This window comes from Mirounga leonina, unplaced genomic scaffold (genome assembly GCF_011800145.1).
Source record: "Mirounga leonina isolate KUSES-001 unplaced genomic scaffold, KU_Mleo_1.0 Mir_154, whole genome shotgun sequence".
Lineage (NCBI taxonomy): Eukaryota > Metazoa > Chordata > Mammalia > Carnivora > Phocidae > Mirounga > Mirounga leonina.
In genome coordinates, this window is record NW_023270389.1 from 64844000 (window position 1) to 64871516 (window position 27517).

Sequence of the window (27517 nt, forward strand, 5' to 3'; positions counted from 1 at the left end):
CTAATTTACTTTTTGTATTTTAACTAGGTTTTCCTAGAAAACAGTCTGGTGATTTCTGCTAAATAACAGGTCCCAAACAGGTCCCCCCAAACACAAATTTTTTGTATTTTAACTAGGTTTTCCTAGAAAACTAGGTTTTCCACTGAAGCCCTAAAATAAGGCAAAGGACTTTTCCTTTTGTAATAAGCATATGATAAACACATACATAGTCTTCTGTGCCATTCATTACATAAAGAGGTTGGCCACTGCCTTTATGAAATTTCTACTCTTCAGTGAGAAGCGTGACGTAGATAGAAACCTTATTCGTGTGGAGGGACCCTTCTGTGCTGCCTGTACTGAGGGGGGATCTAACTTGAAGAGGGAGGTTCATGGTGGTGGTGGTGTTGGGGTCTCGTCCATCCTCTGCCCGGCCTGGTTGGGAACTAGGCTCAGCTGTGCCCTCATTGGTGGGCCCTTAGAAAAGTTCTTATCCTCTTTAAAATCAGGAAGGTGTACGGGAGCAGCAGATCTCACGACTAGCCACATGGCAGAATCCTAATGCAACAGTGGGCTCCCCAGTGGGCCCCCGTGGCCTGCAGGAGTCAGTGGTTTAGATGTGCATTTGGGAGCCACTTGGGTGAAGCTGCATGCTGTGTCAGTGTTCTTTGCAGCTTGGTGATGTCTGCCGTGTCCGGCTCTATAAAGTGGACACTGATGTGTATACAACCTGTGTACAAGTGTGTCTCCTCCAGATTTTCGTTGTAACCCCCCAAGTCTCCTCCAGTTGGAAGTACATTCCTTCTGCAGTTATTTCTGCAAATTATTAGAGAACTTTGAAGCTCAGTCCAAGGGGTAGAAGCCTTTCCTGCTTCCTGGGGCCTCACTGCTGGTCTGCCTCACTGACAGGCTCTCAGGGACTCCGTGAGGCTTGGCAGATCCCGGACCCCCACCGTCCCCATGCGGAGCTCCACACTTGGGCTGCAAGCTTTCAGGTTATTTTTTAGCTGATGTGTGTCCTAGTCCCGAGCCTGAGCTGCAGGGAAAACCCAAGCCTCCCTGATAAGCCCTTGGGACCTGTTATTTAGCAGAAATCACCAGATTCCCCGCCTTCCTAGGGAGACTCGCTAGCCCGTCCTGCCAGTGGAGTTTCCGTGTCCTGTTTGATCTCCCTAACTTTACTCTTTAGGGAGCAAGGACTGGGCTTGTTGTCTCTGTTTCCTCCTTCCTGGTTCTTATGCAAATCAGCCCAGCGCCACACACCCCCCGCCCCCCAGGGCAGTTCTGCCGCAGGAACACCATCCCCTGAGTCAGCCCACCGCTCACTCACAGAGGCCAGGGCAGGCCTTGTTCATTTATCCTTTAAAGCCTCAACATGGAGGTAACTGTGCCATACTCATGGGACTGTAACAAAGGACATGTGAGCTGCCATGTTGTGCTCGCGGAACCTCGGTATTAGTACTCCTGCCGTCCCTATCAGGGGCTCTCTGCAGCCTTTCCCAGAGCGCCTGGTGCTCGGTGCTCGTTGGCCCCGCGGAGCCCGGGCAGGGAGCTGTGTGTGGAACCAAGATCACCTGGGCCTGACTGACACCAGCAGACTGGTGCGGTGCGCGGGACAGTTTGCAGATAAACTCGCGGAGACAGAATATCAACTCATATCAACTCTGTCCCGAGCAAGGATACAAAATGAGAGGCTTGAAATAACCATTTGTTTCCAGGTCTGACAGCAAGAAATGTATCAAAACAGCTTTATTTGAACTTTCAGACTGTTTACTGTAAAGATACCGATGCTTCTCAATTGCTTCAGTGTGCCAGGCACTGTTCTAAGTGCTTTATATTCCTTTATAAACTTTTAAAAGATTTTATTTATTTGAGAGAGAGCAAGTCAGAGTGAGAGAGCATGAGCAGGGGAAGGGCAGAGGGAGAGGAAGAAGCAGGCCTCCCCTGAGCAGGGAGCCCGATGTGGGGCTTGATCCCAGGACCCCGAGATCATGACCTGAGCCGAAGGCAGACGCTTAACCAACTGAGCCACCCAGGCGCCCCTGTATTTCTTTATGTTCGTTAACCGTCTGCAATTAGTACTGTTGTCATTCCCTTATAATAAGGAACCAGAGGCTTAGTTGTGAGGGGAAGGCACTTCCCTCAAACTGCAGTTGGGAAGTGACCGATTAAACAGGATTTAGCCCGAGACAGTCCAGTCCCAGCTCATCTTCACCCTGGATGTGGATTCATTTTTACATGTTTTGAAATCAAACTCAAGGACAGAAACAGTACGAGAAATGGGTTGGGTACGTTGAGTGCACAGCTCAGCTGAGAGCCAAGTTCATCAAGCTCGGGGGCTGCACAAGCCAGCTTCTCCCACAGCTCAGGTGTTTTCGGTCGGCGAGCCCACACTATCCAGGATGCAGCGAGCACGCTCTCTTTTCTTTCACTATACGAGCAACATCGCTTTTCAGTCTCCACAAGCTGGATTCGAGCAGCTCCCCAAAGTCCTTTAACCTCCGTGACTGTTGGTGTACAAACGGTCGAAGCAATCCATCGTCTTCCTGAAAATGAAAAAGGACAGTCGCCTCACGTGATTAGAGTGAAAACGTGTGCGGGCGTGAGTGGGGTGCCCAGGAAGTTCTCCCGGCGCTGCGGCTGAGAGCTGCTGGTGGAGGTGGTGAGTCATTCAGCCTCTAGAAGATGCTGCTAATAGGGAGACATGTGGAGCTGATGAAAGTTTCTCAGGTTGGAATCATCAACATTCCTCCAATATTGGAGAAGTTCTGAGGTCTGCCAAGGACGCTGTGGGGCTGGGGATTCTCCCGTGGGTGGGGGAGGGTGGGCTGCTATGTCCCCCCGCCCAGGGAAGCAGGTGCCCGAGAAGAGGCTGCCGGGGTGCGGGCGGGCTGGAGGGTGGCAGTGCTGAGATGGGAGGGGGCAGCGGGCGCCCAGCCCATCCCCGCGGGGCCTTTTGGTTTCTGTCTCCTGGATCACTCATGAAATGGATGCTCAGGTACCTTAGCCATTTTCTCCAATGTGTTTTCTGACCACCTCATTCTCTTAAAGGTATTTGTTTATATATTCTGAATACTATTTGATGAGAAATAATACAAACAGGCAGTGGCTTATTTTTAGCTTTTCACCTAAAAGCTTTTCTTTCTTTTTATTGTGAGATAAACACACAAACAAGTACCTGTAATGTGTTAGAGTGAATTCACCTACTCCAGAAAGAGCTCTGCCCCTCAAGCCCCTCCTGGTCGCACCCCCTACTCTCCCCCCAGGCACAACTGCTAGCCTGACTCGCTACCCGCAGTGCACCCTTAAACAGTCTATTTTGCCTGTTTCTTGATCATTTATGGAATCCTATTGGGTGATACCTTTCGTGACTTGCAGGTCAGCATGGTCGGGGCTGAGACTCCCCGTGTTGTATGTTTGCTTTCACAGCAGGATGGAGTTCCGTGGTATGGAGGGTGCGGTACTTTACCTGTCTTCGCTGGGTGTGCATTGGGACGTTTCCAGTTTGGGGCTACTTTGGGGGTGGTGGTAAGAACAGCCAGTGCGCATAGGTGTGGGTGTCTGCAGAGTTTTTCAGCCGGTTCCTCATTGAACCACAGACCAGGAAATGATCTGCGTGACTGTTTTCTCAATTCTCTCAAGAATGGTGCATAACGAGTACCATTCTGGACGCAAAAGAGAGAAATGAATTCATTCCATACATTGAATGCCTCGCGAGATGGTTCTCAAACTTCAGTTTAAGGCAGAGTCACCTGGAGGGCTGGTGAAAGCACAGACTCCGGGGCTGCACATCAGGGGTGTGGCTTAGGAGGGCTGGCAGGGGCCCTGGGTTTGTATTTCTGAGACCCCGATGGTTTGGGAGCTGTTGGCCGGGGACCACACTTTGAGAACCTCTGCTTCAGGGCACTGGGGCTGAATCCTCTGCAGGACCAGCAGACTCTGGAGGAGAGTGGCAGGCTTCTGGGGTAGGTGGCAGCTTCAACTTTTATAGGGTAAATGACAAAAAAGTGTTTTAAGTGGTTGTTCCAATTTCCATTCTTTCCAGACCATCGCCACAACTCGAGATTTTGAGACTTCTAAATTTTGCCAGTATGGTTGGGTTTATGGTACTGTTTCATTGTGGTTTCAGGTAGTGTTTTCCAAACTTCTAATGATGTTAAGCACTTTTCCGTATATTTATAGGTTTTTTTGTTTCTTTTGTGAAATTCCTGTTTCGGTTTTTTGATCCCTTTTTTTTTAAATTCTTGTTTCCGCTGGGCTGTTTCTCTTTTTGATTTGTGTAGTTCCCTACTTTGGATATTAGTTTGCTATATGTTAAATGTGTTGTAAATAACCCTTCCGAACTTCTTTTGGCTTTATTTGGGTATCTGGGTCAAAGTTTACCATTTTAATGTAGGTGCGTCCATCAGTGTTTTTCTTGACAGCGGCTGCTTTCCTGTCCTGTCCCACTGTGAGCTCATGGGTGTGTCCAGGCTCTTTCCTTCTGTGGTTGGGTCCTTGGTTGTCAACTGAAAGTGATTTCTGGGTATCGTCTTAGGTGAGACTCCAGTTTCGTTTTTCCTTTTGTGTATGTATTCTAGCACCGTTTGTTGAAAAATCCATCCTCACCACATCCACTGCGGCTCCTCATCAGTCACCTATCAAGTCTCTAGTCCTGAGTGAATCTATTTCTGGGCCTCTGTCCTTTTCCTTTGGTTACTTTATGTGTATCGGGGCTGATGTGTTACCATCTGGTAGAGTAGCATTAAAACAGACCTTGGTGTTAGGTGGCCAATCTTCCCATGCTGTTTTGGGGTCTTGGTCTTGGCCATTCTTTGCTTTTGCGATTCCATCTAAATTATAGAATCATCTTGTCAGACCCCATTCCATTTGATTGGGATTATACGGAATCTCAGGGAGACGTGACAGATTTGCAAGAGCAAATCTTCCCAACCATGCAGATGTGGCATGTTTCGTCCTTTATTTAGATCTTCCTTAACATCTCTCAAGCGAGTTTTAAAATGCTCTCCATAGAAGTCCATAGTTTTATGGGCTTTTTAAACATAGTTTTATGTTAGTTGTAGGCCTGAGTACTTTATATATTTGACACAATTATAAATGGCATCTCTTATACAAGGCAGTTCTGGTTGATGCTGTTATATTCAAATGCAGTTAATTTTTAAATACTGATTTTCTTTCCAGCAACTTTACAATTCTATTAGTTAATTTCTAGATTCTTCTGGATTTTTAATTTACATAAACATATCATCTGGGAATAAAAACAGAGGCAGCCTGGGGTAGTAGGAAGGAATATAGACTGTGAAGTGCCCCTTGCTGGGTTTGGAGGTTGGGCCTGCTACTTAACTAGTCATGTATCCTTACACAAGTTACTTAACCCTTCTTGTGCCTGAGACCCCTGAACTGTAAAATAAGGCTAATCCTAGTTCCTACTGCATCAAGTTGTTGTAGAATTGAGGTAGTAACTGTAAAACACTTAGTAAATAATGTATAAATATGTGCTATTGTTCCTATGACTTTTTTTCCCCCTTTCAATCTTTCTACCTTGTATTTCTTGCCTTGTGGCACTGGCTAGAGCCTCAGGTACAGTGGGAAACAAGTAAATTTTGCTAGCATCTTGGACTTCTTCCTGATGTAAAAGGGAGAGCATTCAGCGATTCGCCATTCAGCCTCATGCTTGCTCTGTGTTTAAGATGGCCTTCATCAAATTAAGGAATGCACATTTTATTCTTAATATGCTAAGAGTTTTTATCATGGTAAGATGCTGAATTTTATCATATGCTTTTTCTGAATCTCTTGAAGTAATCATGATTTTTCTCCTAAAGTATCTTATTTGGTTTATAACAATAAACCCAATTTGCATTTCGGGGATACTCTGTTAATCACAAAGTCAATGAATGCCAATACCTGGAAGCAGCCAGATGTCCCACTGGAATAAAAAAGCAAGAGCAAAGATGGCTGCCCAAGAAAGCAGGGGACACACGGTTCAGGCCCCCAACCCTGCTTTTGCTGAAACACACACACCCCTCTCCAAGCTCAAGCAATGCCGTTCCCTCAAATGCCTGAATTTAATGGAGAAAGATTGCTTTTGCTCCCAGGATTCTGGTTACTCACAGGAGGTTTATAATGTCTCAGTCTGAGAAACTGTCCTCTTGCCGCATTCAGGCTTTGGTAGAAGACCTTCAGAGCTTTGGCCAACTCTCTGTCAGAGCTGGCTCGCTGAGCGGACGTGTGATGAATCTCTCCGGCTGCGGGGAGTTGTGCTGGCGTCTGAGTGACCTTCCCGCTCTCTGAAGGCTTCTGTGCTGAGGTAGCGGGAAAAGATAATATTTATTTAATCATCTGTTCCTCCAAGTGTCTGGGTATTTACTTTGGTGGCATTCCACCAGCAGCATTTATCAAACACTGATGGAGACTCCTCCAGAGAACTCTTACCCGGCAGAAGGAAAAAAAAATTCTGCATTTTTTAATGAAACAAGATCTAGGCCAACTCATTAAAAAGTAAATTTCTTAGAAATACAAACACACCTCTCAGATGTAGGAGTTTAGAAAGTAAACAACCAAGACTTGGGTTGCCTCTCACCTTGTTGAGCAGAACCAGCTTTCTCAAGTGAGTGTTTGAGCAGCACATTTTCCTCTCTCAAGGCTCTGTTAATGTTTCTGAGCAGTTCCATCTCCTGTTCTAACTTGAGCAACTTCATATAAAGTTCTGATGTCTGATTTGAGGTGGTCTACAAAAAACATGTCCGTTTAGCCTTTTGCTGGATTTTTTGTGTACCCTTTGGGACGGGCAATTTTTATTACCAGGGGACAACTAGATGGGGGTGGGGGTTGGTGAGCAGGGTTTAAGCCCCTCAAACACAGGAGTAAATCAAGAAAACACTTGTCAAGTGGAAGGAACACTGATGATCCCTAAGCGGCTATCACCTGGGATTTCATCATCTGCCATGTCTATTTGCCACATAAATGTGCACACCTGGCCTGTATCCATCACTGTGGAAATTTTCTTGGTGTCCACCATGATGTGGCCTTCACTTGTGACCATGGGGTCCGGTTGAGAGCAGCTCAGTTGGGCGCAGCCTTCTGCAATGTTGGTGGGGGGACACCATCAAGGAAAGAAACCTCTGCTGTCTGGCCCCAGTGTCATATGAAGAGATTTAAACCATATAATCCCCCATGGACTAGAGCCTAGGGACCCAGGAGAAGATGACTCTTGACTGTTAAGACCCTGACCCCCTCCGTCCCTCCATCCCTCCCTTGGCAGCCCTAGATACACTGACATGATATCTGATGGAAGAAGGCATCATGCCAAAGAGGAAGTAAACAGGGTACCTTGAAGACCCTTAAAATCAACAATGAGAGCATTTGTTTGTAAATAATTCAGAAACTCCTGAGATGCATTTAAAGCTGTAAATTGGACAGTTTCTTCTATTTGGGGATTCACAATTTTCCATACAGGCTTGGTATAGAAAGTGCTTGAAAGATCATAAATTCTGTACCTGAGAAAAGAACAGAAAACACGATTTAAAACCAGAAGGGACACATTTATAAAGAAAAGGATCAGATGAGCCCAAGAACAATGGCCTGCATTGGTCAGTCGATACAGGGTGACCTGTAATTGCTTCTCGCGAGTGCTACCCCCAACGTTTCAGCTACTTACTGTGAGAAGCATCACTATATGGAGAGTATTACATGTCTAACAAAAAGGAAAATGAAATGGAAGGAAATGGATAAACACTTTGATAAATACTTTCTACTTCAATAATCAAAAAGTGTTAATTTTCCATGTGAGGTGGTGGTTTGGTTTTTGTCCTTTAAACCTTCCCTTTATCGCTTAAAATCTTTTTAGCCTAATTAAGCCTATCTAGTGCTTCCACCATATTGTGATATAGTCCTTTTGTTTCCAACTCAAAAAAACCCCAAACTATTCCATGTAGATAATACAGCTTTACTGGGTATTCTATCAGATAATTAAAATCTCTTCTGCTTCACTCTTCTCAGCACACATGGCTTACAGTCCAGCAACCTAGAAGAAGGGGGGCTTCCATTAAACAGACGGGGAAATACTCATGTTGGGGTTGAGCAAGCAGAGAAACTTAAGAAAATTTCATGATACACTCATTTTTGAAACTTAAGGAAAGACTCCCTCCCACCAGGGCCCACAAGGGGGGTGGTGTATGCACACAGCTCCATGGGGCAGGCTGGTACCCCATCTGAATGCCCCCGCTCTGCGCCTTCCTTGAGCCACTTGATGCCAAGGCACTGCATGAGGCCAATCTAGAAATCCATCCCCTTGCCCAGCAACTCTGAAGGGTCAAATACCACATCCTCCTCACCACATGCTCTGCAAACAGAGAAAGAGAACATGGACCACAGGTGTTAGCTGGGACCGAAGCAAGTTAGGATTGTGTCATCAAAGGGGATCATTGAGACTCCTCAAGAGATGGCCAACTTCTCTGAAGAAAAGACAGGGGATGTTACCAGCTGTGGAATTCATTCATTCAAGAGACATTCAAGGAGCTCACAATCTTCTTGAGGAGGAGACAGCAATATAACCGGTTCATGCGATAATTGAGCTAGTGGTGGAGACCTAGGTAGGTTCCCAGGGGGGAGAGGGGCTCCTACCCAGGGAGAGCCAGCTGGCTGCCCAGACACGGCCTCCCCAAGGTGCCATTTTCCTTGGTGAAATCTTCACAGTCCAGAGTCAACTCCAAGCCTACAAGTTTGCAAACCAATTTGGACCGCTTTCCAATGTGTCTCTCACATCAACTGTGATGTGTCTCTCACATCAACTGTGATGTGTTTCTCACATCAACTCCCATCAAGTTCACAAAGACCAAAGCCTAGAAACTAAAATGCTGCCTTACTAACTTGCCATGAGAGATCAACCATCCAGTAGCCCAGAAGCCCGAGGTGGCCCAGTGACTGGAAACTTTCGTCGAGTCCCAACAAAGACAGTGAGTTGATGGTCAGCTTGGTCCCTGGGTCATAGGACCTTGCAGTCCTCTTGCCCCCTTCCTGAGCCTGTTACCTCTTCAGAAAGACAAAAAGGTTGCTGTGGGTACCCAAGGGGATTGAGCCCCCAGGCCAGAGCCCCTGCCTGCCTGCCTCTTTGCTTAGGATTGCTAAGAGACTTGGGCTTTTGTGTAAACTGCCTGAACTGCCTACAGCCTGAAGAGAGAACAGAGGAGCCTCCCTAGAAGGAGGGTAAGAGGCAACACAACAGAGTTAAAGCAAAGCTCATTTAGTCATGATTTGGCCTCATCAAATTGGAACCTGATTCAACCTTACTTCCCTAAGAAAAAAGACACTAAAAGACTTTTTTCTTTTCTTGTCTGCCTCGAATACAGTGAGGCACAGCCCTGTCCTCCAAGAGTCCCTGCGAATGTGGCCGTGGCAAATGCTATGTGGACAGAGCACAACACAAGTTCCAGAGAGTGTGGGCTTTTTCAAGACCTTTAGGCTAAGGAGCTAAGATCATGGGAACCCAGATCATCAGTCCGCTGCATCCCTCCTTGCGGAGAGCAGACTTCGGGCCCTGTGACAGGTCAGCGAGGCTCTGTGGGACCAGCAGGTGTGACCCTGGGCACAGACTCCCTGGCTGGAAGCTTTTGCACAGGAACTCCTAAAAAGTGAGTGCGGCTAGCCTTTCCAGTGTAGACAACCTCCCTCTCCTCCCGTGGCCCTGGCCAGCTCCTGAATTGTCTGGGATGTGACTCTGATGGTCACACGAGCAGCCCGTGGGTCCTGTCTCCTCCCAGTGGCATTCATGGTTCGCAGTCTGAGGCGAACGTTTGCAAGACCAGCCACCAAAAACGTGCCGAGTGTGTCTCTCCACATTGCCGCTCTGCACCAGGCTGTTCTTCGAGCCTTCAGAACCAGACCCACAGAGCATTCCCAGAACGACCAACCGCCAACATTTCAGGTGGGCTCCTGGGGAAGGAGTACCTTCTTTCGAGGAAAGGTCACTGGTACTTTTAAAAGGTGAAATGGACAGGCTTGAAGATGACAGATCAGTAAGATTAGCCTCTGAGAAGAAAGAAAAATAGAAACAAAATCACCATAAAATCTGTTAGCACCCAGCCCCTTACAAGGGAGCCCAGTGTGGTTTCTACAGAAGCCGGCCAGTGCTCTCCCCCAGGATACGCTTAACCCTAAGGTGCAAAAACACGGCTTTGCCTTCTATTTCTGGCCAGGGCAGCCTGTGTGATTCAGGTAACCTTCCTGCTAATAATAGAAGAGGCTGAATAAAGTGTTTTCAAATCACCTTAAACCATAATAAACAATAAGCCTTGGAACACAGAATCACATGAAAAACAGTTTTTAAAAACTAAAAATCTCCTTGAAACAAGGTCTGACAAGACAGTAGGAAACTGCCAACCCCAACTCGGGGGGCATGCCTGGCCCCAGAGAGGCATGTGGAACACTGGATCACCAAAGCTTCTCTGTCCTCATGGCACCTTCTAGAAAACACAAGAAACAAAAGCATAATCACACACACATTGAGGATTCAGCTCCGAAGGCCTCACAGAAGTCCAGGTTGACTCCCAGGGTGGGTGTCTCAGACCGAGACCCCCGAGAGCTGCCCTGGGGGTGTGCGGTGAGCCGGCATCAAGCCTGCTGCTCTGGACTGAATGTTAGGTCCCCCCAAATCCATACGTTGGAACCTAACCCCCGATGTGATGGGATGAGGAAGCGGAGCATATGCAAAGTGACCAGCTCATGAGGGTGGAGCCCTCATGAATGGAGTTAGCGCCCTTACGAAGGCAGCCCCAGAACCCTCCCAGGGCCCTAACATCATGCGAGGACCCAGCAAGAAGATGTCCGCTCTGACCCATGAAGCCGTCCCTCACTGGATAGCAAATCTGCCCGTGCCACGATTTTGGGCTTCCAGCCTCAAGAGCTGTGAGAGATAAAGCTTTGTTGCTCGAGCCTCCCCGGCGGTGAGGGACTTTGCTACAGTGACGTGAAGGGATGGAACATGTCTCCCCTCTCTCCTCACCCCAGGAGATTCAGAGGAGGCCACTGTGGCGCTGGTCAGATGAAGAGACTGAAAAGAACAGGAACATGTCTCAGAAGTTCGGGGTGGAGACTGGCCTGGCTCAGGTTTGCTCCCTGGGCCCTCCCAGCCTGGGGGCCCGTTAAACTCGAGCCGTGACCTTGTGACCCCAGCACCTGGCAGAAAACACACACACAGGCCCCTATCTTTCCCTGTGTGTCGCATTTCACAATTTTAAGAAGATTTTACACAGCGGGCTTGACCCAGAAGATTTCGACAACTTTGGGGGAACGAGCGGAAGTGTGAAACCCAGAGAAGGAACAGCTCGTTGCTCGGTAGAGCAGATCATCTAGTGACGGATGGTCCCCTTCACCAGTGGCACATTTGCCAACTCCGGCCGTGGATTTGGGAGGGAGCAGCCCACCCGGAGGCCCCCAGAGAATTCGGGGCTCATCTCAGAAGATGGGCTAAGGAGAGTGTGTTGGGCTGGAGCCAGAGGTCCGGGGCATGCTCCAAAGGCAAAAATACATAAAGGACACCCAAAGAGCGCCCCAGTCTTTTCTGTTGGGCAGAGGGAAAGGCAAGGGGTCTTAGGTACCTGAAGGGGACCCTCCTGCCAGTGAGCAAAGGCAAACATAGGAATGGATCAGCCACGGCCTTTTCTGCAATCTTAACAGGAGTGCAGATTTTCTCATTGCTCCAGACGGGCTCATCTCTCTGTCTCTGTCTTGCTTGCACACAGACACTACCATCAGTTGGATAAACTCTCAGGCTCCCTTCTGGTACTCAAGCCTTTAAGTCATGTTAAAAATAGGGCACCTGGGTGGCTCAGTTGGTTAAGCGTCTGCCTTCGGCTCAGGTCATGATCCCAGGGTCCTGGGGTCGAGTCCCGTATCGGGCTCCCTGCTCCGCGGGAAGCCTGCTTCACCCTCTCCTGCTCATGCTCTTTCTCTCTCAAATAAATAAATAAAAAGAGAAAAAAAAAACAACAGAAAGTATTCAGTGCTGGTGATCGGGACCATTCCCAGGACTTGGTGCCGTGTGGGAGAGAGGCCCAGGAGGGAAACACAGAGGAGGGGTCTTCTGTCCCCAGACACTGTCCACAGAGTCCCAGCTCACACTCAGAACACATGGTGTCCTTTCACTGGGTCTCCACAGGCTGTAGGGGTGAACTGAACTCTGTCCCTGGGAGAGTGCCTCAGAAACCCCGTCCCCAGAGGCGTCCTCACCTCGTGAGTCCTTTGGTGGGTCACTTTCACCATGACCTCTTTCTGTAGGTCGTAGCCCCTAGAGTCTGACGACGCTAAATTCTTCACCTTCAGTTCCATTCTGAGTCCCTAGCAAGAGAAACACTTTACCCTAAGTCACCCTGCCTGTCTTTCCCTTTCTCTGACACTCCCAAACGTGTAAGTCTCTTGCAAGTTTCCTGAGGATTGGGATCCTGTATCCAGGGGGCCAACCCCCGCTCAGGTCCTCTCTGTGGCCTAGAAGGCTTCGGGGTGCTGGGCCCAGAGAAACCCCACTGGAGGGCAATCTGGGATGGGGTGGTTTGGCAGGCAAGCATTGGTCTGGGGCCCTGGGGTCTGGGGCCCTGGTGGCCGTGGCGGCCTCAGTGGCCAGAGGTGGAAGGAATGGCGCTAGCGGCTGGGACTGGTGAGTCTGGGTGTTGACCTGGGTTCTGTCACTGGCTCACGGTGGGGTCCCGGGTCCTGACCTCTCCAGGCCCCAATGTCCCCGTCCATACCACGGAGACAGCTGGAGCAGTGGCGTGAGGGGCCGTGGACCTTGTTCCCCGGGGCCTTTCCTGGACCTGGCGCTGTACCGTCTCCTAGCTCTTACCTTCTCCAGCTCTTCGCGCATCTGATTTGCTTCCGCCACCAGCGGCATCAGTTTGACATAGTCCTGGAACACGGCCAGCACGCTGGGGTCTGCGTTCCCCTCCCCGTGGCCTGCGGCCCCTAGGAAGACAGCACAGTGCTCCTGAGCACTGGCCACCTGTTCTGGGACACTTGTCAGCCACAAGGGAATTCATATGCTCGCTCATTCATTTGATTGTTCATCAAATGTCTGCATTTAAAAATTATAAGCATGTAATTAAAAAAACAAAACAAAAAAAACCCAGGGGTGTCTGTGTGGCTCAGTGGGCTAAGCATCTGCCTTCGACTCAGGTCATGATCCTAGAGTCCCGGAATCGAGTCCCGTGTGGGGCTCCCTGCTCAGCGGGGAGCCTGCCTCTCCCCCTCCCTCTGCCCCCCCCCACTCATGCACGTGCTCTCTCTCTCTCTCTCTCTCTCAAATAAATGAAATCTTGAAAAAAAAAAAACCCAAACCAAGTAAGTGTGGAGAAAAACCACTACCCGACTCTCTCTTAAATAGCTACTCATCTCAACCCATGAATCTCGGCAGTGTCACGACAGGAGGATCCCTGCCTCTGGTTCCCATTTGTGGTCTCAGGGTCCTTGATCAAAGCAGCTGCAGATTGTCCTGGGAGGAGGGTGGGGAGCATAAAGCATGGTTGGCTACATGAAGGTCTGGGGATTCCTCTTGAGCAGCAGGTAACCGGTTCTTACTTCTGTCCCTTGGGTAGTTTGCATCTGGGGGTCCTGGAGATGGTGGGACGGCCAGTCCCCCTGCCAGACCCAGGCTGGTGCTGCCTTGTGTCAGGGACTCTCAACTCTAGGGATTTCCTGCCCACGGGTCCACACCGTGCCCTGTGGCCCTGAGGTCTGGCTCCGCAGAACTGTCCACTACTGCCTTGTTGAGGACCCGCAGTCTTCACAGATGCCGAGTGCTTTCAACCAAGGGTCTGGCGCTTGTTGCACCTCGTTGCGCCACTAGCCCTGGGCTGGGGAAGAAGGTGTGCATAAGTAAATGGAGTATGTAGGCTTGGTGCTCCAGAGCCTTGTTTGTTTGGGTCAGGAACTGCAGCAGAAAAGGAGTAAGGAGGTGAATTTCGCATCCGTTTATTTTGCTGAAATTTGGAGGAAAAAACTGGTATAGGGAAAAGGGAGAGACTGTTTTGCACGCGTGTGGGTGCATCCCAGTGCCCTCCACTCATGGTTTTCAGGCAAGTTCAGGCAAGCTAGTGTTCTCCAGGAAAGGGCTGGCCCTGGCACGTATGGGCCGCTCCTCCACCCAGGGGCCCAGCACAGCACAAAGCTTTCCGTGGAGTGCCAGTTCGCCCAGACCCCAGGAGAGCCCTGAGCAAAGCCACCCAGGCCTGGGTGTGGGAGACAGGGAAGGTGCTCCGGAGCCTCCCTGATGCAAGGAAGGGCAGTGTCAGAGCTTTGGATGCTCTTGACTCTGAGGAATCCCAGATTAGTGCTGGGGGGTGGAAGGCAGGTTGAGAGCAGAAGGAACATCTTAGACTCAGAAACCCAAGGCTGGATTTTCTCTAGTCCAGGGCCTGGACTCTGTCCATCACCATCTCTCCAACCATCTGTCCAGCCTCACACTGAGTCTCTCTAGTTATTGGGTTACAGCTTCTGTAGGCTCAGAAGGCCGCTAGGTGGGGCTAGGAGGTGAGTGGGGAGCTCACATCCCAGTCTGCCCTCGCCTGGGAGGGACCTGATGTCCGGGGCATGACGCTCCTGGGGTGGCTGTGTTCCCAGACAGAGCAGGGAGGTGCCCGCATTTGGGCCCTTGGTCACACACATGCATAACTAAGCTTCTGTGTGGGGACTGATTCAATTTATCTCATTCATCATTCATACAACAAATACTCACTGAGGGCCCTCTGGAGATTAGGGAGTGAACATACTCCTGTCAGCTCTGTAAAGCAGGGAAGGATCCCCAGGACTTAAAACCACATCTAGCACATAGTAGGAGCTCAGCTAATACTTAATGAAAGAAGATATAAATAAATGGATGAACAAGAGAAAAAAATCCCAGTTAGAGCTGATATTCTCACATGGATGAATAGAAAATAATCAAGTAAAGCAATAAGTAAAATTTTAAATGTGATAAATGTTAGAAGGAAATAGAATTATGTAAGAGAGAGTAACTGGATGAGACCAAGAAAGGGGAAGATCTATCTGAAAGGTAAGATTTCAACTGAGGGTTGAAAGCTGAGAATGAGCTGAAGAGGCAAAGGAAAACAAGCAACAAGTACAAAGGCCCTGAGGCAGAACAGGGCTTGGTGTGTACTGCAGGAGCACAAGGAGACCAGGAAGTTTCAAAGTGAGGTAAGGAGAGAGTGGTGTGAGATGAGGCCGTGGTGGGTCATATAGGGCCTTCAAGGCCATGGTAAGGAGTTTGGATTTTATTCTTATACTGAGAAGTTGATGAATAATTTTCAGCCCGAGAGTAACAGGCAAGAGAAGAAGGTGGCTTGCACAGAAATGGCAGGCAAGCCGATGGAGGAAAGGTGGACTGGATCATGAAGTGAGGGAAGGGAGGAGGCCAATGTGGTAAATTTGGGTGTGAAAATAGGGTGCAGTGAGTGGTTGAGACGTCTGTGGGACGTGCAGGTGGAACTATCGGGAAGGCAGCTGGATGAAGATGCCAAGCAGAGCGCAAGTAGATAGCAAGAAATGGTTGCTGAGGGTCGTTTCCATAAGATGGTGCTGAGCGCCACTGAGGCTGGATGAGGACCTGGGGGAGCATCCATCTGGAGAAGAGTCCCAAGGTCCAAGCTCAACATGGCTCAGATGAGGGGGAGCCAGGAAAGGGGATGTGGGAGCAGCAGCCTGGAAGGAAACCAAGAGGGCGTGTTGTTCCAAGAGGAAAATATTTCATACGGGAGAGAGTACTCAACAGTGCAAAACGTTGCCCAGACCTCAGTGAGATGGGCGTGGACAGGTGTCTACTGATCTAGAACACAGAGTGCACAGCATCTAGGAATGGTCGGGACGGAGGCCGGCTGAAGGAGGCCAGGCCGTGCCTGAGAGATGAGAAAGTGGGAATAGCTGACTAGTTTTCTATCAAAGGGAATAAAAAGCAATATGGCATAGCTAAAGGGGGGCGTGGGTCAAGGTAGGGGTTTGTTTAGTTTTCTGATGGAAGATAGTGGAGCATGTTTGTGTGATGGGAACGACCCATAGAGAGCATTTGATGATGCAGGGGAGGGGACTCTGCAGGGACAAATGATAGAGAAGGTGCTGGGGTGGGGGCGCCTGGGTGGCTTGGTTAAGGGTCTGCCTTCGACTCAGGTCATGATCTCGGGGTGCTGGGGCCGAGTCCCGCGTGGGGCTTCCTGCTCATCGTGGCATCTGCTTCTCCCTCTCCCTCTGCTCTGGGGGATGGAATCCAGAGGACAGATGGAGAAAAATGGAACATAAATATTATATTAAAAGTTTTCCGCACCAAGGGAAAACTAGACTAACTCCTGGGGCATTGAACTGGAATTGGAAGTTATCATATATGAACTCATGGTTTTGTGGATATAGACAAAGCTCTCCATATGTGTGTGGGAGATGTACATCTCTCTGTCCATAGAGACATATCTTTATATCAATACAGCGGTCTGCATACCCAGCCTCAGATCTTGATTTATAAATGCAATTCTCAACCAAAAGGAGTCAGGATGCTGGGAGAAGTGCCTAACTCCAGTGCTGGGACTGAGAGTCCACAGATGAACCTAGAATATGTTCTTCTGCCATAAAGGAAGCTGGTGTTCAAGGAATGATGGGGACATGTCAGGAAGACATGGAAGTCAGCTTGAAGGGACTCCTCAGGCCATATCTAGGACAGTTTGTGCATCAAAAAAACCCCTGAAAGCAACAGATTAAAACCCATTGTGTAAAATTGGATTCTGTGAGATCACATTGACATAAATAAGTGAATAAGCAAATAGAGACCATTTCTTCTTCACAGTGGATTTTTTCAACTGAATGTAGAAGAAAGGGTCCAGCTAGAAATTCACCATTTGACAAAAGTCATCATCATAATCCAAGCCAAGAATGATCAAAGGATGATAAAACTAATGGATGAAAGTATGATGAGATGTAGGGTATCTACATATCTAAGTCTCTCATAAAATATTAATTAAAGGGGCGCCTGAGTGGCTCAGTCATTAAGCATCTGCCTTCAGCTCAGGTCATGATCCCAGGGTCCTGGGATCGAGCCCCGCAATGGGCTCCCTGCTCAGCGGGAAGCCTGCTTCTCCCTCTCCCACTTCTCTCGCTGTCTCTCTGTCAAATAAATAAAAATGAAATCTTAAAAAATATATTAATTAAAAAGAATTAGTAACTTCACAGTGGAGAAACTGGGCAGCCACCAAAAAGATAAATTAAGGAACATTTTGCTAAACAACTGGCCTTTACTCTTTAAAAATATCAAGGTCATGAAAGACAAAGACCTTTACCAGGTTTAAGGAGACCAAAGACGTGACAACTGAATGTGGTCCTTATTTGGATGTTGGACTTGAATTTGTTGTTGTTATAAAGGACACTGTTGACATGAACAATTAGTTAAATATGCATCAAGTCCATATTACTCTCAATTACTCTCAATGATTACTCTCAACCCACTTACTCTCAAATGATTAGGAAAAAATTATATATATATTTAAAGATGATGTATACACATATTTACATATATATACACACATTACAGATATATAATAAAGCAAGTATAGGAAATGTTGACACAGGAACTCAGGTGTGTATGAGAGTCCTATGCATGACTCTTGAAACGTTTCTGTACGTCTCAAGAAATTGCTTCAAAATTGAGCATTGCCCACACACTGCTTCCCCACCATGGCAAGCGGCTCTGGGGAAGGAGGGTGGAACGTGTCCAGGCACTGAGGACAGGTGGACTGGCCACGATGCAGTGGGAATTGTATGTGAGAGCCACATGGCGGCTGTGAAGTGCAGGGGAGGCTCTGGAGAAGAACCTCCAGAACACGGAAATAAGGCAAAAGGGATGACTGTCCTTTAAATGTCCTAGCAGAGCCTTGTGTAGGGATTCTGATCCCCTAAGGGGATGTCCCAGTGTCCACTCACTAAACTATTGGTTGGGGCCCCGACCCCCCTTAGAGTCAAAAATCCATTCAACTTTTGACTCCCCCAAATTGTACCTACTAGTAGCCTGTTGTTGGCTGGAAGACTCACCAAGAAGCAATTGATGAATACACATTTTGTCTGTTCTATGTATTATATGCTGTGTTCTTACAACAAAGTACACTAGAGAGAAGAAAATCCTAAGGAAGAGAAAATACATTTACAGAACTATGCTGTATTTATTTTTTAAAAAAATCCACATATAAGTGGACCCATGCAGTTCAAACCCGTGTTGTTCAAGGGTCAACTGGATATACCACTCTCTTCTCTACTCCATTTATTAAAGAAACTGTTTATTTTTTATTTTTTTAAGATTTTATTTATTCATTTGAGACACAGAGATAGAGCATGAGCAGGGGGAGAGGCAGGCTCTCCGCCGAGCCAGGAGCCCGATGTGGGGACTCGATCCCAGGACTCGGGGATCACAACCTGAGCTGAAGGCAGACGCTTAACCATCTGAGCCACCCAGGTGCCCTAAAGAAACAGTTTAATGAATTAAATCTTTGACATGCCCTCATTTCTACATCTACATGGAAATCTATTTTAACTTTCCAAACATTGCCCTTTGAAACAGTAAAAGATGATTTTCTTAAGGAAGGCAGGAGCGCACACAGAGAAAGCCGTTGCTTTCAGATCAGCACGTGGAATATGCTGGGAAGGCAGGGCCCTGGGCTGCTCACCGAGCTTGTCCACGCTCACTCCTTCTGCAGCCGCTCTCTCCAGCTGGAAAAAGTCATAGTCAAACCTGTTCAAGTCTTCATTGCCTCTCTCTGAAGGAAACCCAATGTAGAGGTAGGAGCTGTTGGATCCCAAGATAATGCGGTCCTAGGGAGGAGACAGGTGGCTCAGGGGAAGAATGGAGGCCAGAGGTGTGGGATCAGCCTGCCCCAGGGGAGGCCAAGGCCCCATGCCCAGTCCGACTGTGTTCAATCACAAGACCTTCACGAGTTCCCCAGACAGGGAAGAGACCCATGAACAGGGAGGAAGAGGTTGGCATCTTGCTTTTGTGTGTATGCTTTCATTTTTTCTTTGGTATCCCACATCGAGCTCTGACTCGGGAATCCCAGTGGGGACCAAACAGACCTGGGCCCTCCCCTCTAGGACTTTATAGACAAATAGTGTAATAGCCTGAGAGAGATGCCTGAATGAAAGGGTGTGCTTCTGCAGAAGGGACGAGGGGCCTAATATGTACTGGGGATCCGAGCAATCCTCTCCCGAGGTGCACTATTTAAGCTAAGACATCAGGGGTGGTAAGTTTCACCAAGGCAGAGAAGACTGCTGCTGAACAGAGCCTGGGATGTTTTGAACAATCAAGAGAAGGTCAGTGTGACCTTCGTGTGGAGCAGTGAGGCTGGAGGAGGCGGAGCGATGGGGCCGCTCACACAGGTGTGGTCACTGAGGATTTCCAGGAGGGCGGGGTCTATCCCAAAGAGCTTGTCTAGAAGGTTCTCTGTGGCTACAGTGTGGGGAATGGGTTGAAGAAGAGAAAAGGTGTGGTCACTGAGGATTTCCAGGAGGGCGGGGTCTACCCCAAAGAGCTTGTCTAGAAGGTTCTCTGTGGCTACAGTGTGGGGAATGTGTTGAAGAGGGGATTGGGCCCTATGGTGCTGGGGACTCAGGCTGGGGCCTGGGGAGGAGATGGGGAGCCCAGGCTTTTCGAGGTGCTACAGTCTCTCCCTGTGGCAGGTTTTTAAAGAAGTCTAAGCTATCACAAAACATTAGAGCTGGAAAGGGTCTTGGTGAACTTCTAGTTCACACCTCTCTGTTTTGTAGATGAAGTCCAGAGAAGTGAAGTGACTTGCCCAAGAACACACAGCGAGTTAATATTAGATCTCCCAACCCCAGGCTGTGACCGTGTCTGTCGTGACCATAGCAGAAGGACACGGGGTGGTTGGCACCTGTCGAGGACCCCCATCCTAGCTCTCGGGTTGGGCTTAGGGAATTCTGTGACCAGGCAGGAAAGTTCACCAGGTGCTGCAGCTTCGTCTTGGTCACGATGGGCACCCCATTAACGACAACTTTGCATTTGCTGTGTGGCATGACCGTCACTTTCCCATCCAGATTGGTGAAGGAAGCATGTTTATCTGAAATTCTAGAAAGACAAGAGTTTGTCTAAGGAGCCACAATAATGATGACTTTAGCGAACAGTTCTGATTGTTTGCCCTTTTTCCTGCTTCAGTAAGACCTCCCGCGGCCGCCGAGTGGCAGGAAGCAGTCTGGGGCTGCGGCTCCCGGGGCTGCAGGTGGAGAAGCAGGTGCAGAAGGACAACAAAGCAATTCTTTTACCAACAGAACCACATGGGCTGAGGGCTGAGAGCCACAAGGAGCCCGGACAGGCTGGGTCATGGCTAGAGTCCTCAAGAACTCACAGGCCAGCAGGATTGAGGGGCGGGGGGGAATGAAAAGCAAAGATGTTTGCAAAGGGATGCCGGGGCAGGCGGCTACTAATGACTGATAATAGTGTCCATACCACAGAGAAGTTTAGATCCATTTCTGGGTCTTATTATACAAATCCAGACTTTATACGCTAAAGATTTGGGGGATCGATGTCAGAGGTGTCAGAAATTGGCTGCCCCCTAGACATTATCTGTGTGCCCTGAATGACCAGCTTCTTAACTCTTCTAGAATGTTCCTCGACTCCTTGGCTGTCATGGAATGTTCTGAGTATCGAGACACATGTCCATCCATACTGTTTGCTTGGTGCCCAGGGATGCTGTGGGAAAGGTTTTAACCTCGGCTCCTCTTGAGTTCAGCCATTTACAGATCTGTATAGGGTCCCCACAGGGAGTGGTCTGGAAAGGGAGAGGAGGGGGGTCCCCAGGACGAGTCAGGAGAAGGGACCTAGAGGCTGGTAGGGCAGGGTCAGCACAGGCCCCCTCCCCTCCTCTCCCTGCACTTTAGTTCAGGAGGGCTGAGTTACACCAGGGGGATGGGTCGGTCAAGCCTCTGTATGAGCTGATTGAGCCTCCTGGCTGGAAATCTGTGGGCAGGCCACAGAGGTACGGGACAGCTGCGAGTTCGTGGGGGCCTCCCTTCATAGGGGGGAATCACCTCAGAGGCTGGGCTTCATCTTAGTCCAGTTGGTGAGGGAGGGCTCTGAGCACAGAGATCTGAGGATGCTGTTGCTTCGGTGGTTAAGACCACGAAAGACGTGAACCACTTGTGGTGGGCTCTCTTTTCACTCTTTGGCCTCATCTACTTATGTCCCCGTGTGCTAAATTCTCATACAGTGTCTAGCCACTGGCCTTCCCCTTTCTCCCCACATCACAGCCAAGGAGACAAGGTGGGTGCAGCAGGAGGGATTCCAGTGAGAGCTTGAAAGCCCTTCCAAGGCTTTCTTCCCTAAGCCCTGGAGTGGATCCTGAGGACAGTCTGGTACTTTCTTGTTCGGGGTTGTCCAGCAGGCTTTGTGGCCTGGCCCGGCGACAACCAGACAAACACTGAGATTCTCCCGTGGGCTGACTGACTGGTCACAGCTCATGCATGCTGGACAAAGATGGTTTGTGTAGACTTACCCTAAACCTTGAAGAAGGATGGCATTTGACGCAGCCCGACCAGCATCACACAAACCTTGAAAAGAATTGGGATAATTGGTCTTCAAAGTTTGTCAGGATTTGACCTGGACAGGGATCATGTCTCACGTTTGGGCAGTGCTATTTGGTCTCCAAGAGGATCGTGCGAGGGGATTTTGCTGCTAGGATTTTCAGTCATAAGTCCTTGGACACCACCCTGCCTTAGGGATAACTGTTTTACGTTCTGCGCTGTTCTGGTGGGATTCCTAACTTTTTTCAAATTCCACCTTATTGGTGGGAATTCTGGAGGAAGAAACTGTTTCGTCTGGGCCTTGGGAGATGCAATGAAGCCTGGCCACGGGGAAGGTCCTGGTCTGTGAAGGTCTGTTTCAGTCCTGTCACTGACCCCCAGACAGGGCCCAGAGCACCACGCCGGCCCTCCTGGGGGGCTGCCCCCCACTTCCATCCCGCATGAACCCTCTCCTGTCCGGGGGTGTGTATAAGGCCAGGGTGCAGAAAGCCAGAAGTTACTATAATACCGATGCCATTTTCCAAAGTTTGAATAGATAAAAAAAAAAATGTGGTATACACATATACTAGACTATTATCCAGCCTTAAAAAGGAAGGAAGGAGATCTGACACCTGCTACAACATAAATGAACCTTGAGGACATGATGCTCAGTGAAACATGCTAGTCACAAAGGACAGATATTGTATGATTCCAATTATATGGGCTGCCTAGAACAGTCATAAGTGCAGCCCACTTACGATCTGAAACTGGCAAGGGCAGGGGGTTATTGTTGAATCGGGACAGAGTTTCAGTTTGGGAAGAAGGAAGGTTCTGGAGATGGATCGGGGTGATGGTTGCATAGCATTGTGAACACACTAATGTCCCTGAATTGTATACTTAAAAATAGTCAGCATGGTGAACTCTATGTTACATATATTTACCGCAAAAACAGAGATTCAAAAGAACCAGAAACATGCTTGTGAAGCAAGAAGCAGGGGCAGGTGCAGAGTGAATCAAGAGGGGTGAGTACCAGCCTGAATGAAGTACTTGAGAACACCCGTGAGCTGTGGGTCCTTGTTGACGTTGAGAAGGTGAGGGAAGGTCTCGGTCATCTGCTGCTCCTGGAGGAGACATGGAGAGGTCCTAGGACCTGCATGCTCAGGGGAGAGCAGCATTCCTGTCCTATCCACTTCGCACCAAAGCCATTTGTCTATACATCCTGTCAAATCGCCCAGTAAAGCGAACCCGGACGAGGAAGACTGAGTGGGGCTGGGGGCTCAACTGAGCAGGGGTGAGCCCCTTTGGCAGGTCGGCCATCGGGGGCCTGAGTTTATCTGGACAGGAGTGTTGCAAAGTGTAGCCCGTCTCCAACTCTGTTCCCCCTTCCTGGCTGCCCTGCATCGACCCCTTCCATGCTGACTTCTACTTCCCCCCCGAGTCCCCCGCCGTCCCGATGCCCCAGGCTAGTGCCTCACCTGGCTCATCCTTCCCTGGGCCTCCACTAAGCCTTCTCCCCTACATCTCATGCTCCCCCGTCCTGCTGGTGAGCTCACTGGTCATCAGACATTGATGACAAAATGGGACGTGCTGTAGGACTCTCTCTTGGTCACCTGAACATGTTTCATCCCTGAGTATAGTACAGATTGGTCTTGGACTTCTAGAGGATCAATAGTCAATGAGAACCAGACTATATGGTGCAGGCACAAGGAAAGCTTTTAAATCTTGGAATTCTGATAAAGAGTAAGGAGGGTAAGAAGCTTTGCCGTTGTTACTGTCCACACCTCTAGAATCCTTGGGCCCTAACTCAGCCTGGCCTCCTGGTGCTGCAGACCCTGCCTGCACTAGGCTCCCCTGGCCTGAGGCTCACCCCTCTTCCAGGCCTCACGAGCCTTTCAGAAGCCTGGCTGGACCTCTGCCACCACTCCCAAAGTGCTCCACATCTGGCCCCTGACTTGGGGTTCATGCAGAACCTGTGGCTTTGGGGGGCCAGGTCATGGCGGGAGTGTGCTGTGGATGGGGGACCAAGAGGGCATCTCCCTGACCCACATACGAAATTCACATCGCAGCCCATTTAGGATCTGATACTGCCCGTGAATGACAGGGTAGGCACAATATGTCCCCACAGTCGTAGTCCTCAAATTCTCCCTGAACGGTAATTATCAACAGCCTCGAATCTACCCTCAACCTCACTCATCAAGCTTCTTGGCTTCCTTCCCTCTCGTCCCTGCCGATAGCATTAATGTAAATCATTGTCACATCTCCCATACTACATGTTCACTGAAAACAGAAGCCACTCCCATAATCCACCTGGCCGCAGCTTCCCGTGGGGCCTGGCCTCTGCAGGTGGAGGCAGTGAGGCTCACCTGGGTGATGGCCAGATACTGCTGATGCCACTCCTCCCGAGCCTGCTCCAGCTGGTGCACCCAGGTCGGCTGACCAGTCTGTGGCCCCGGGCCCTGGTTCTGCCAGCGGGTAGGCTGGCTGCTCTGGAAGGGGGAGGCATTTTCAGCAACGGGTGTGCAATGTCAAGGGGGTGGAGAAGAATAACTAATAACCAGCTGGGGCATCGTGAGCTCTTCTTCTGCCCCCCCAGGGATTAATGGTGAGGTTGGGGTGCTGCCACTAAAGTTTCTGGAAAGTCGAACATCATTTAACTGCATGAGACCATTAGTAGAATAAATGACAGATGGCCGCCATGCAATTCTGGGAAGGAAAGTGTAGTCTCGGTAGAAACCATGACTTCGGAATAAAAATGGCAATAAAAATGAGACTGAAAATGACTCTCCAGGAAGGGCAGGGCCGTTATTTCTTACAACTGCATGCAACTCTGCGTTTACCTCAAAATAAAGTGTGCTTCCCTGAGGCCAGGGCCAAAATATTCCTAGAGGCTGCCCTGGCCTGGGCTAGGGCTCCAGCGATTCCAGGCAGGTGTTCGCCAACCCCCCAAGCCTCATGCTGAGGCTGCAGCCGGTCCCTCCCTCCATCCTGCTCCCAGCCTGACCTGGACCGGGCACTGACTCCAGACTCAGTTTACCTGCCATCCTGGAATTTCCACGTGTGAGCAGTACTTTGTTGTTCTCTGCCTTTGACTCTCTCATCAGCGTCGAGGTGTTGACCACGGCTTTGTTCTGGATCTTTTTAGCCCTTCCATGTGCAAACATGAACACACACTCAGGCCCTGGGCCCCTTTGCAGAGCACTGGCCGGCAACTGGCGGAACAGGAGCCTTTCAGCCCAGCTGGTTCCACTGTGTTGGGTTCCAGTGAATCGTTAAGGCCAGAAGGAACTTGAGTGATGTCCACCCGTTCAAATAAACATGAGCAGCTCAGCTGGGCCCACAGCCCGGCCCTGACATGTCCTGGGTCCTGAATGCACTTGGCCGACTGGGCTGACTCCACTAGTGGAAGAGTCTACACAGTCAGGGCGGCTGCAACTGTCCTAACTCAACCCTGGAAGCTGTCCACACTGCTCTGCATGTGCCCCAGGCTGGTGGGGGTCCTGGGGGTTAACTTTTTCACTGCCTCTAGTGTATTGCATGGGACATACTTACACTAACAAACTGACTTGCTCTGCATCTGAAATTTGAGCTTAACTGGGGATCCTGTGTTTTTATTTACTAACTCTGGCCACCTTACTCCTTTCACTGAGGAGGAGAGGATCTCCAAGGCTTGGCCCCTAAGTCACACAGCCCGTGGCACATCCGGGCTCAGAGCCCGGGACTTTTGGCTACTGTTTTCTCCTTCCTCTGCATCACATAGTCTCTCACGTGAAATCTGCTGGCAGCAGATTTGCACCTGGTAAGCAGAGAGACAAAACTGACCCAAAGATCTGAGCTTGTGGTGCAGATGCTGGAAGAAATGTCTAATGATGTAACACGGTCTTGAGGCTGCACGAGGCAGGAGGACACTAGTCTGTGCCCCTGAAATGCAAGGCTCCCTCCCTGAGCCCAGGCCACAGGGAAGCCCCCGACGAGTGGCCACTACTTGGTGGCACAGTAACAACTATGGTTTGGAGCATCTGCCATGTGTCTGGCACTGATCGCCTGTGTTCTTCACCCCAACTCTGATGAGAAATCACCTCCCTCCATATGGGATGCAGCTGAGGGCTGGGGAGGCCCAGAATCCCAAGGTCCCATCTGAACCTGATAGGTGGGTCTCGGTGGTAGATTCTCAATGTCCGCCACATAAAGGAAAGGAGGAGGGGTGGCAGCCTGTGGCTTCTACCCTCCTTAGAGTATCCCTCGCCCCGTACCCTCAACTTTCTTAAAAGGGTCCGGAGAAGCAGGATCCAGATACCTGCCTTGAAAATCAGGAACCTGTCTGGGCTGCAGCCTCCTCCCCAGGCTAAGTGTGTAGACTTGCTTCCCAGCCCCATTGGACAGAAGGAAACTGGCGATGATGAACCCTCCCCAGGAGGAGATGCCGATGACCGCCAGGCCTACTCCGAGAGTATAATCTGTATGCGTGGGGCCTGGAGAAATGAGAATGAGCGTGGGGGGAAAGCTGCGGAGCGAGAAAGTGGGTGCCAGCCTGGGGAGTTGCCTCCCACATTATTAGCATAAAAGTCCTCTGCCTGCCACTCCGCGCTCCCCGTGGGCCATGTGACAAGGGAAGAAATGTATGAATGGCCATGCTATTTGGCAGGAAAATACAGGGAGGACAATGCCAATCACATCGGGGGATTGGCAAGCCCTTCCCCATCAGTTTGCGCCCCCGGTGTCTCTCCCATGCAGAGCTGGAGCGACCGAGTGACAGGCTCAGGAGGGCCCCAGTTCCCAGGAAGCATTCTGTCTTGTCTCCTCCCGCACCTCTTTCCCAACTGCCAACCCATCGGGTAGAGGATACCAGAAGAATCTGGCAGATTTAGAACCGAGAGCTACTAGGGATAGTAAATATTCATACCTGTACCTCTCAGCGTATCTTAATGTGGACAAAGTTTCTTCATAGCAGATGTCAGCGGGGCTTATGGCTGCTATCTGTAAAAAATAGCCCTTTCAGCTTGTGCGATTTTAGAGGGTTTTTTTGTTGTAGATATTGTACAGCTAATGTTCATAGAATATCTTGTAATTTACAGTATTGTTCAAGCTTTACAAGTCGGAAAACGCATGTGACACACATTTATAGCATATGCTGACCCCACATATACCCCCCCCACACACATGACGCACGCAGCTCACAGACACCTCAGATACACAACACAAACACACGACACAAATTCACAACACACACAGCAACACTTCCAAGGGAATACTGTTAGCATATCCACTTTAGAAATAAAACAAAGGAGGTGTTAAGATAACTGTGCCGGAAATAGGGTTGGAGCCACAGAGGATCTGGAGCTTGGATGTTGGCTTTGCAGATACTCTTTGAAGTGACGCCCAACCTCCTCCCAAACCACATCTTTCTCTGTTAAAGCGTCGTAGCGCCCAAGTCAGGGCCTTGCCCTGCAGACCTGTTACACTTGACTTTGTAGTCTAACATTCTGAGCATCTTATGGGCCCCTTTTTTTAGTCCAGGTTCTTGGGGGATGTGCCCACTGTGGCCCACGGGCAAACAGACAACCAAAAGAACTTTGAAATATTTTTAAATGCGTAGGCAAGATTCAGCGATAGAGAACAAGGATGTCTTCTGTGAATTTGGGAGAGCATGCACAGAACAGGCCAGGCAGTGAGCATTTCTCTCCCAATCCACAGCAAGCAGGAGGCAGGCAGAGTTTGCCCGGCTTTGTTCCTTCCCACACCTGAAGCCAAAGAGCAGAGAATCCTGATTTTAACACATTCTACATTGTACCCACTTGGCAAACCTTCAGTAGTAAGAGTCTGGAGTCTTTGCTAAGGTGACACAGTTCAGCTCCTCTCCAGGTTAAACACCTGCCTTGTGTCTCACACATGGTCAAACTGATTTCCAGTCTTGCCCTGAACCCCTGATTTAGAATAGTATGACCTTATCAGTGTGATTTGAAAAATCTGATGTTTTTTCCTGATAATAATAGTATGTTCCTTGTAGAGAGCCTGAACACTACAG

The 27517-nt window shown here is 49.4% G+C and overlaps 1 protein-coding gene across 1 annotated transcript in view; it reads right to left on the reverse strand.

Moving 5' to 3' along the window:
- Positions 1–2369: 2369 nt before the first annotated feature.
- LOC118014590 (kinesin-like protein KIF28P) overlaps positions 2370–27517 on the reverse strand; it is a 70448-nt gene continuing 45300 nt past the window's right edge. The window contains 16 exon segments of the mRNA XM_035011041.1: positions 2370–2522; positions 6088–6278; positions 6557–6704; positions 6950–7056; positions 7306–7472; positions 8182–8195; positions 8197–8317; positions 12101–12309; positions 12812–12930; positions 18654–18798; positions 19942–20065; positions 21489–21543; positions 22526–22754; positions 23859–23981; positions 24564–24639; positions 26402–26469. Coding sequence (XP_034866932.1) covers positions 2370–2522; positions 6088–6278; positions 6557–6704; positions 6950–7056; positions 7306–7472; positions 8182–8195; positions 8197–8317; positions 12101–12309; positions 12812–12930; positions 18654–18798; positions 19942–20065; positions 21489–21543; positions 22526–22754; positions 23859–23981; positions 24564–24639; positions 26402–26469 — 2049 coding nt within the window.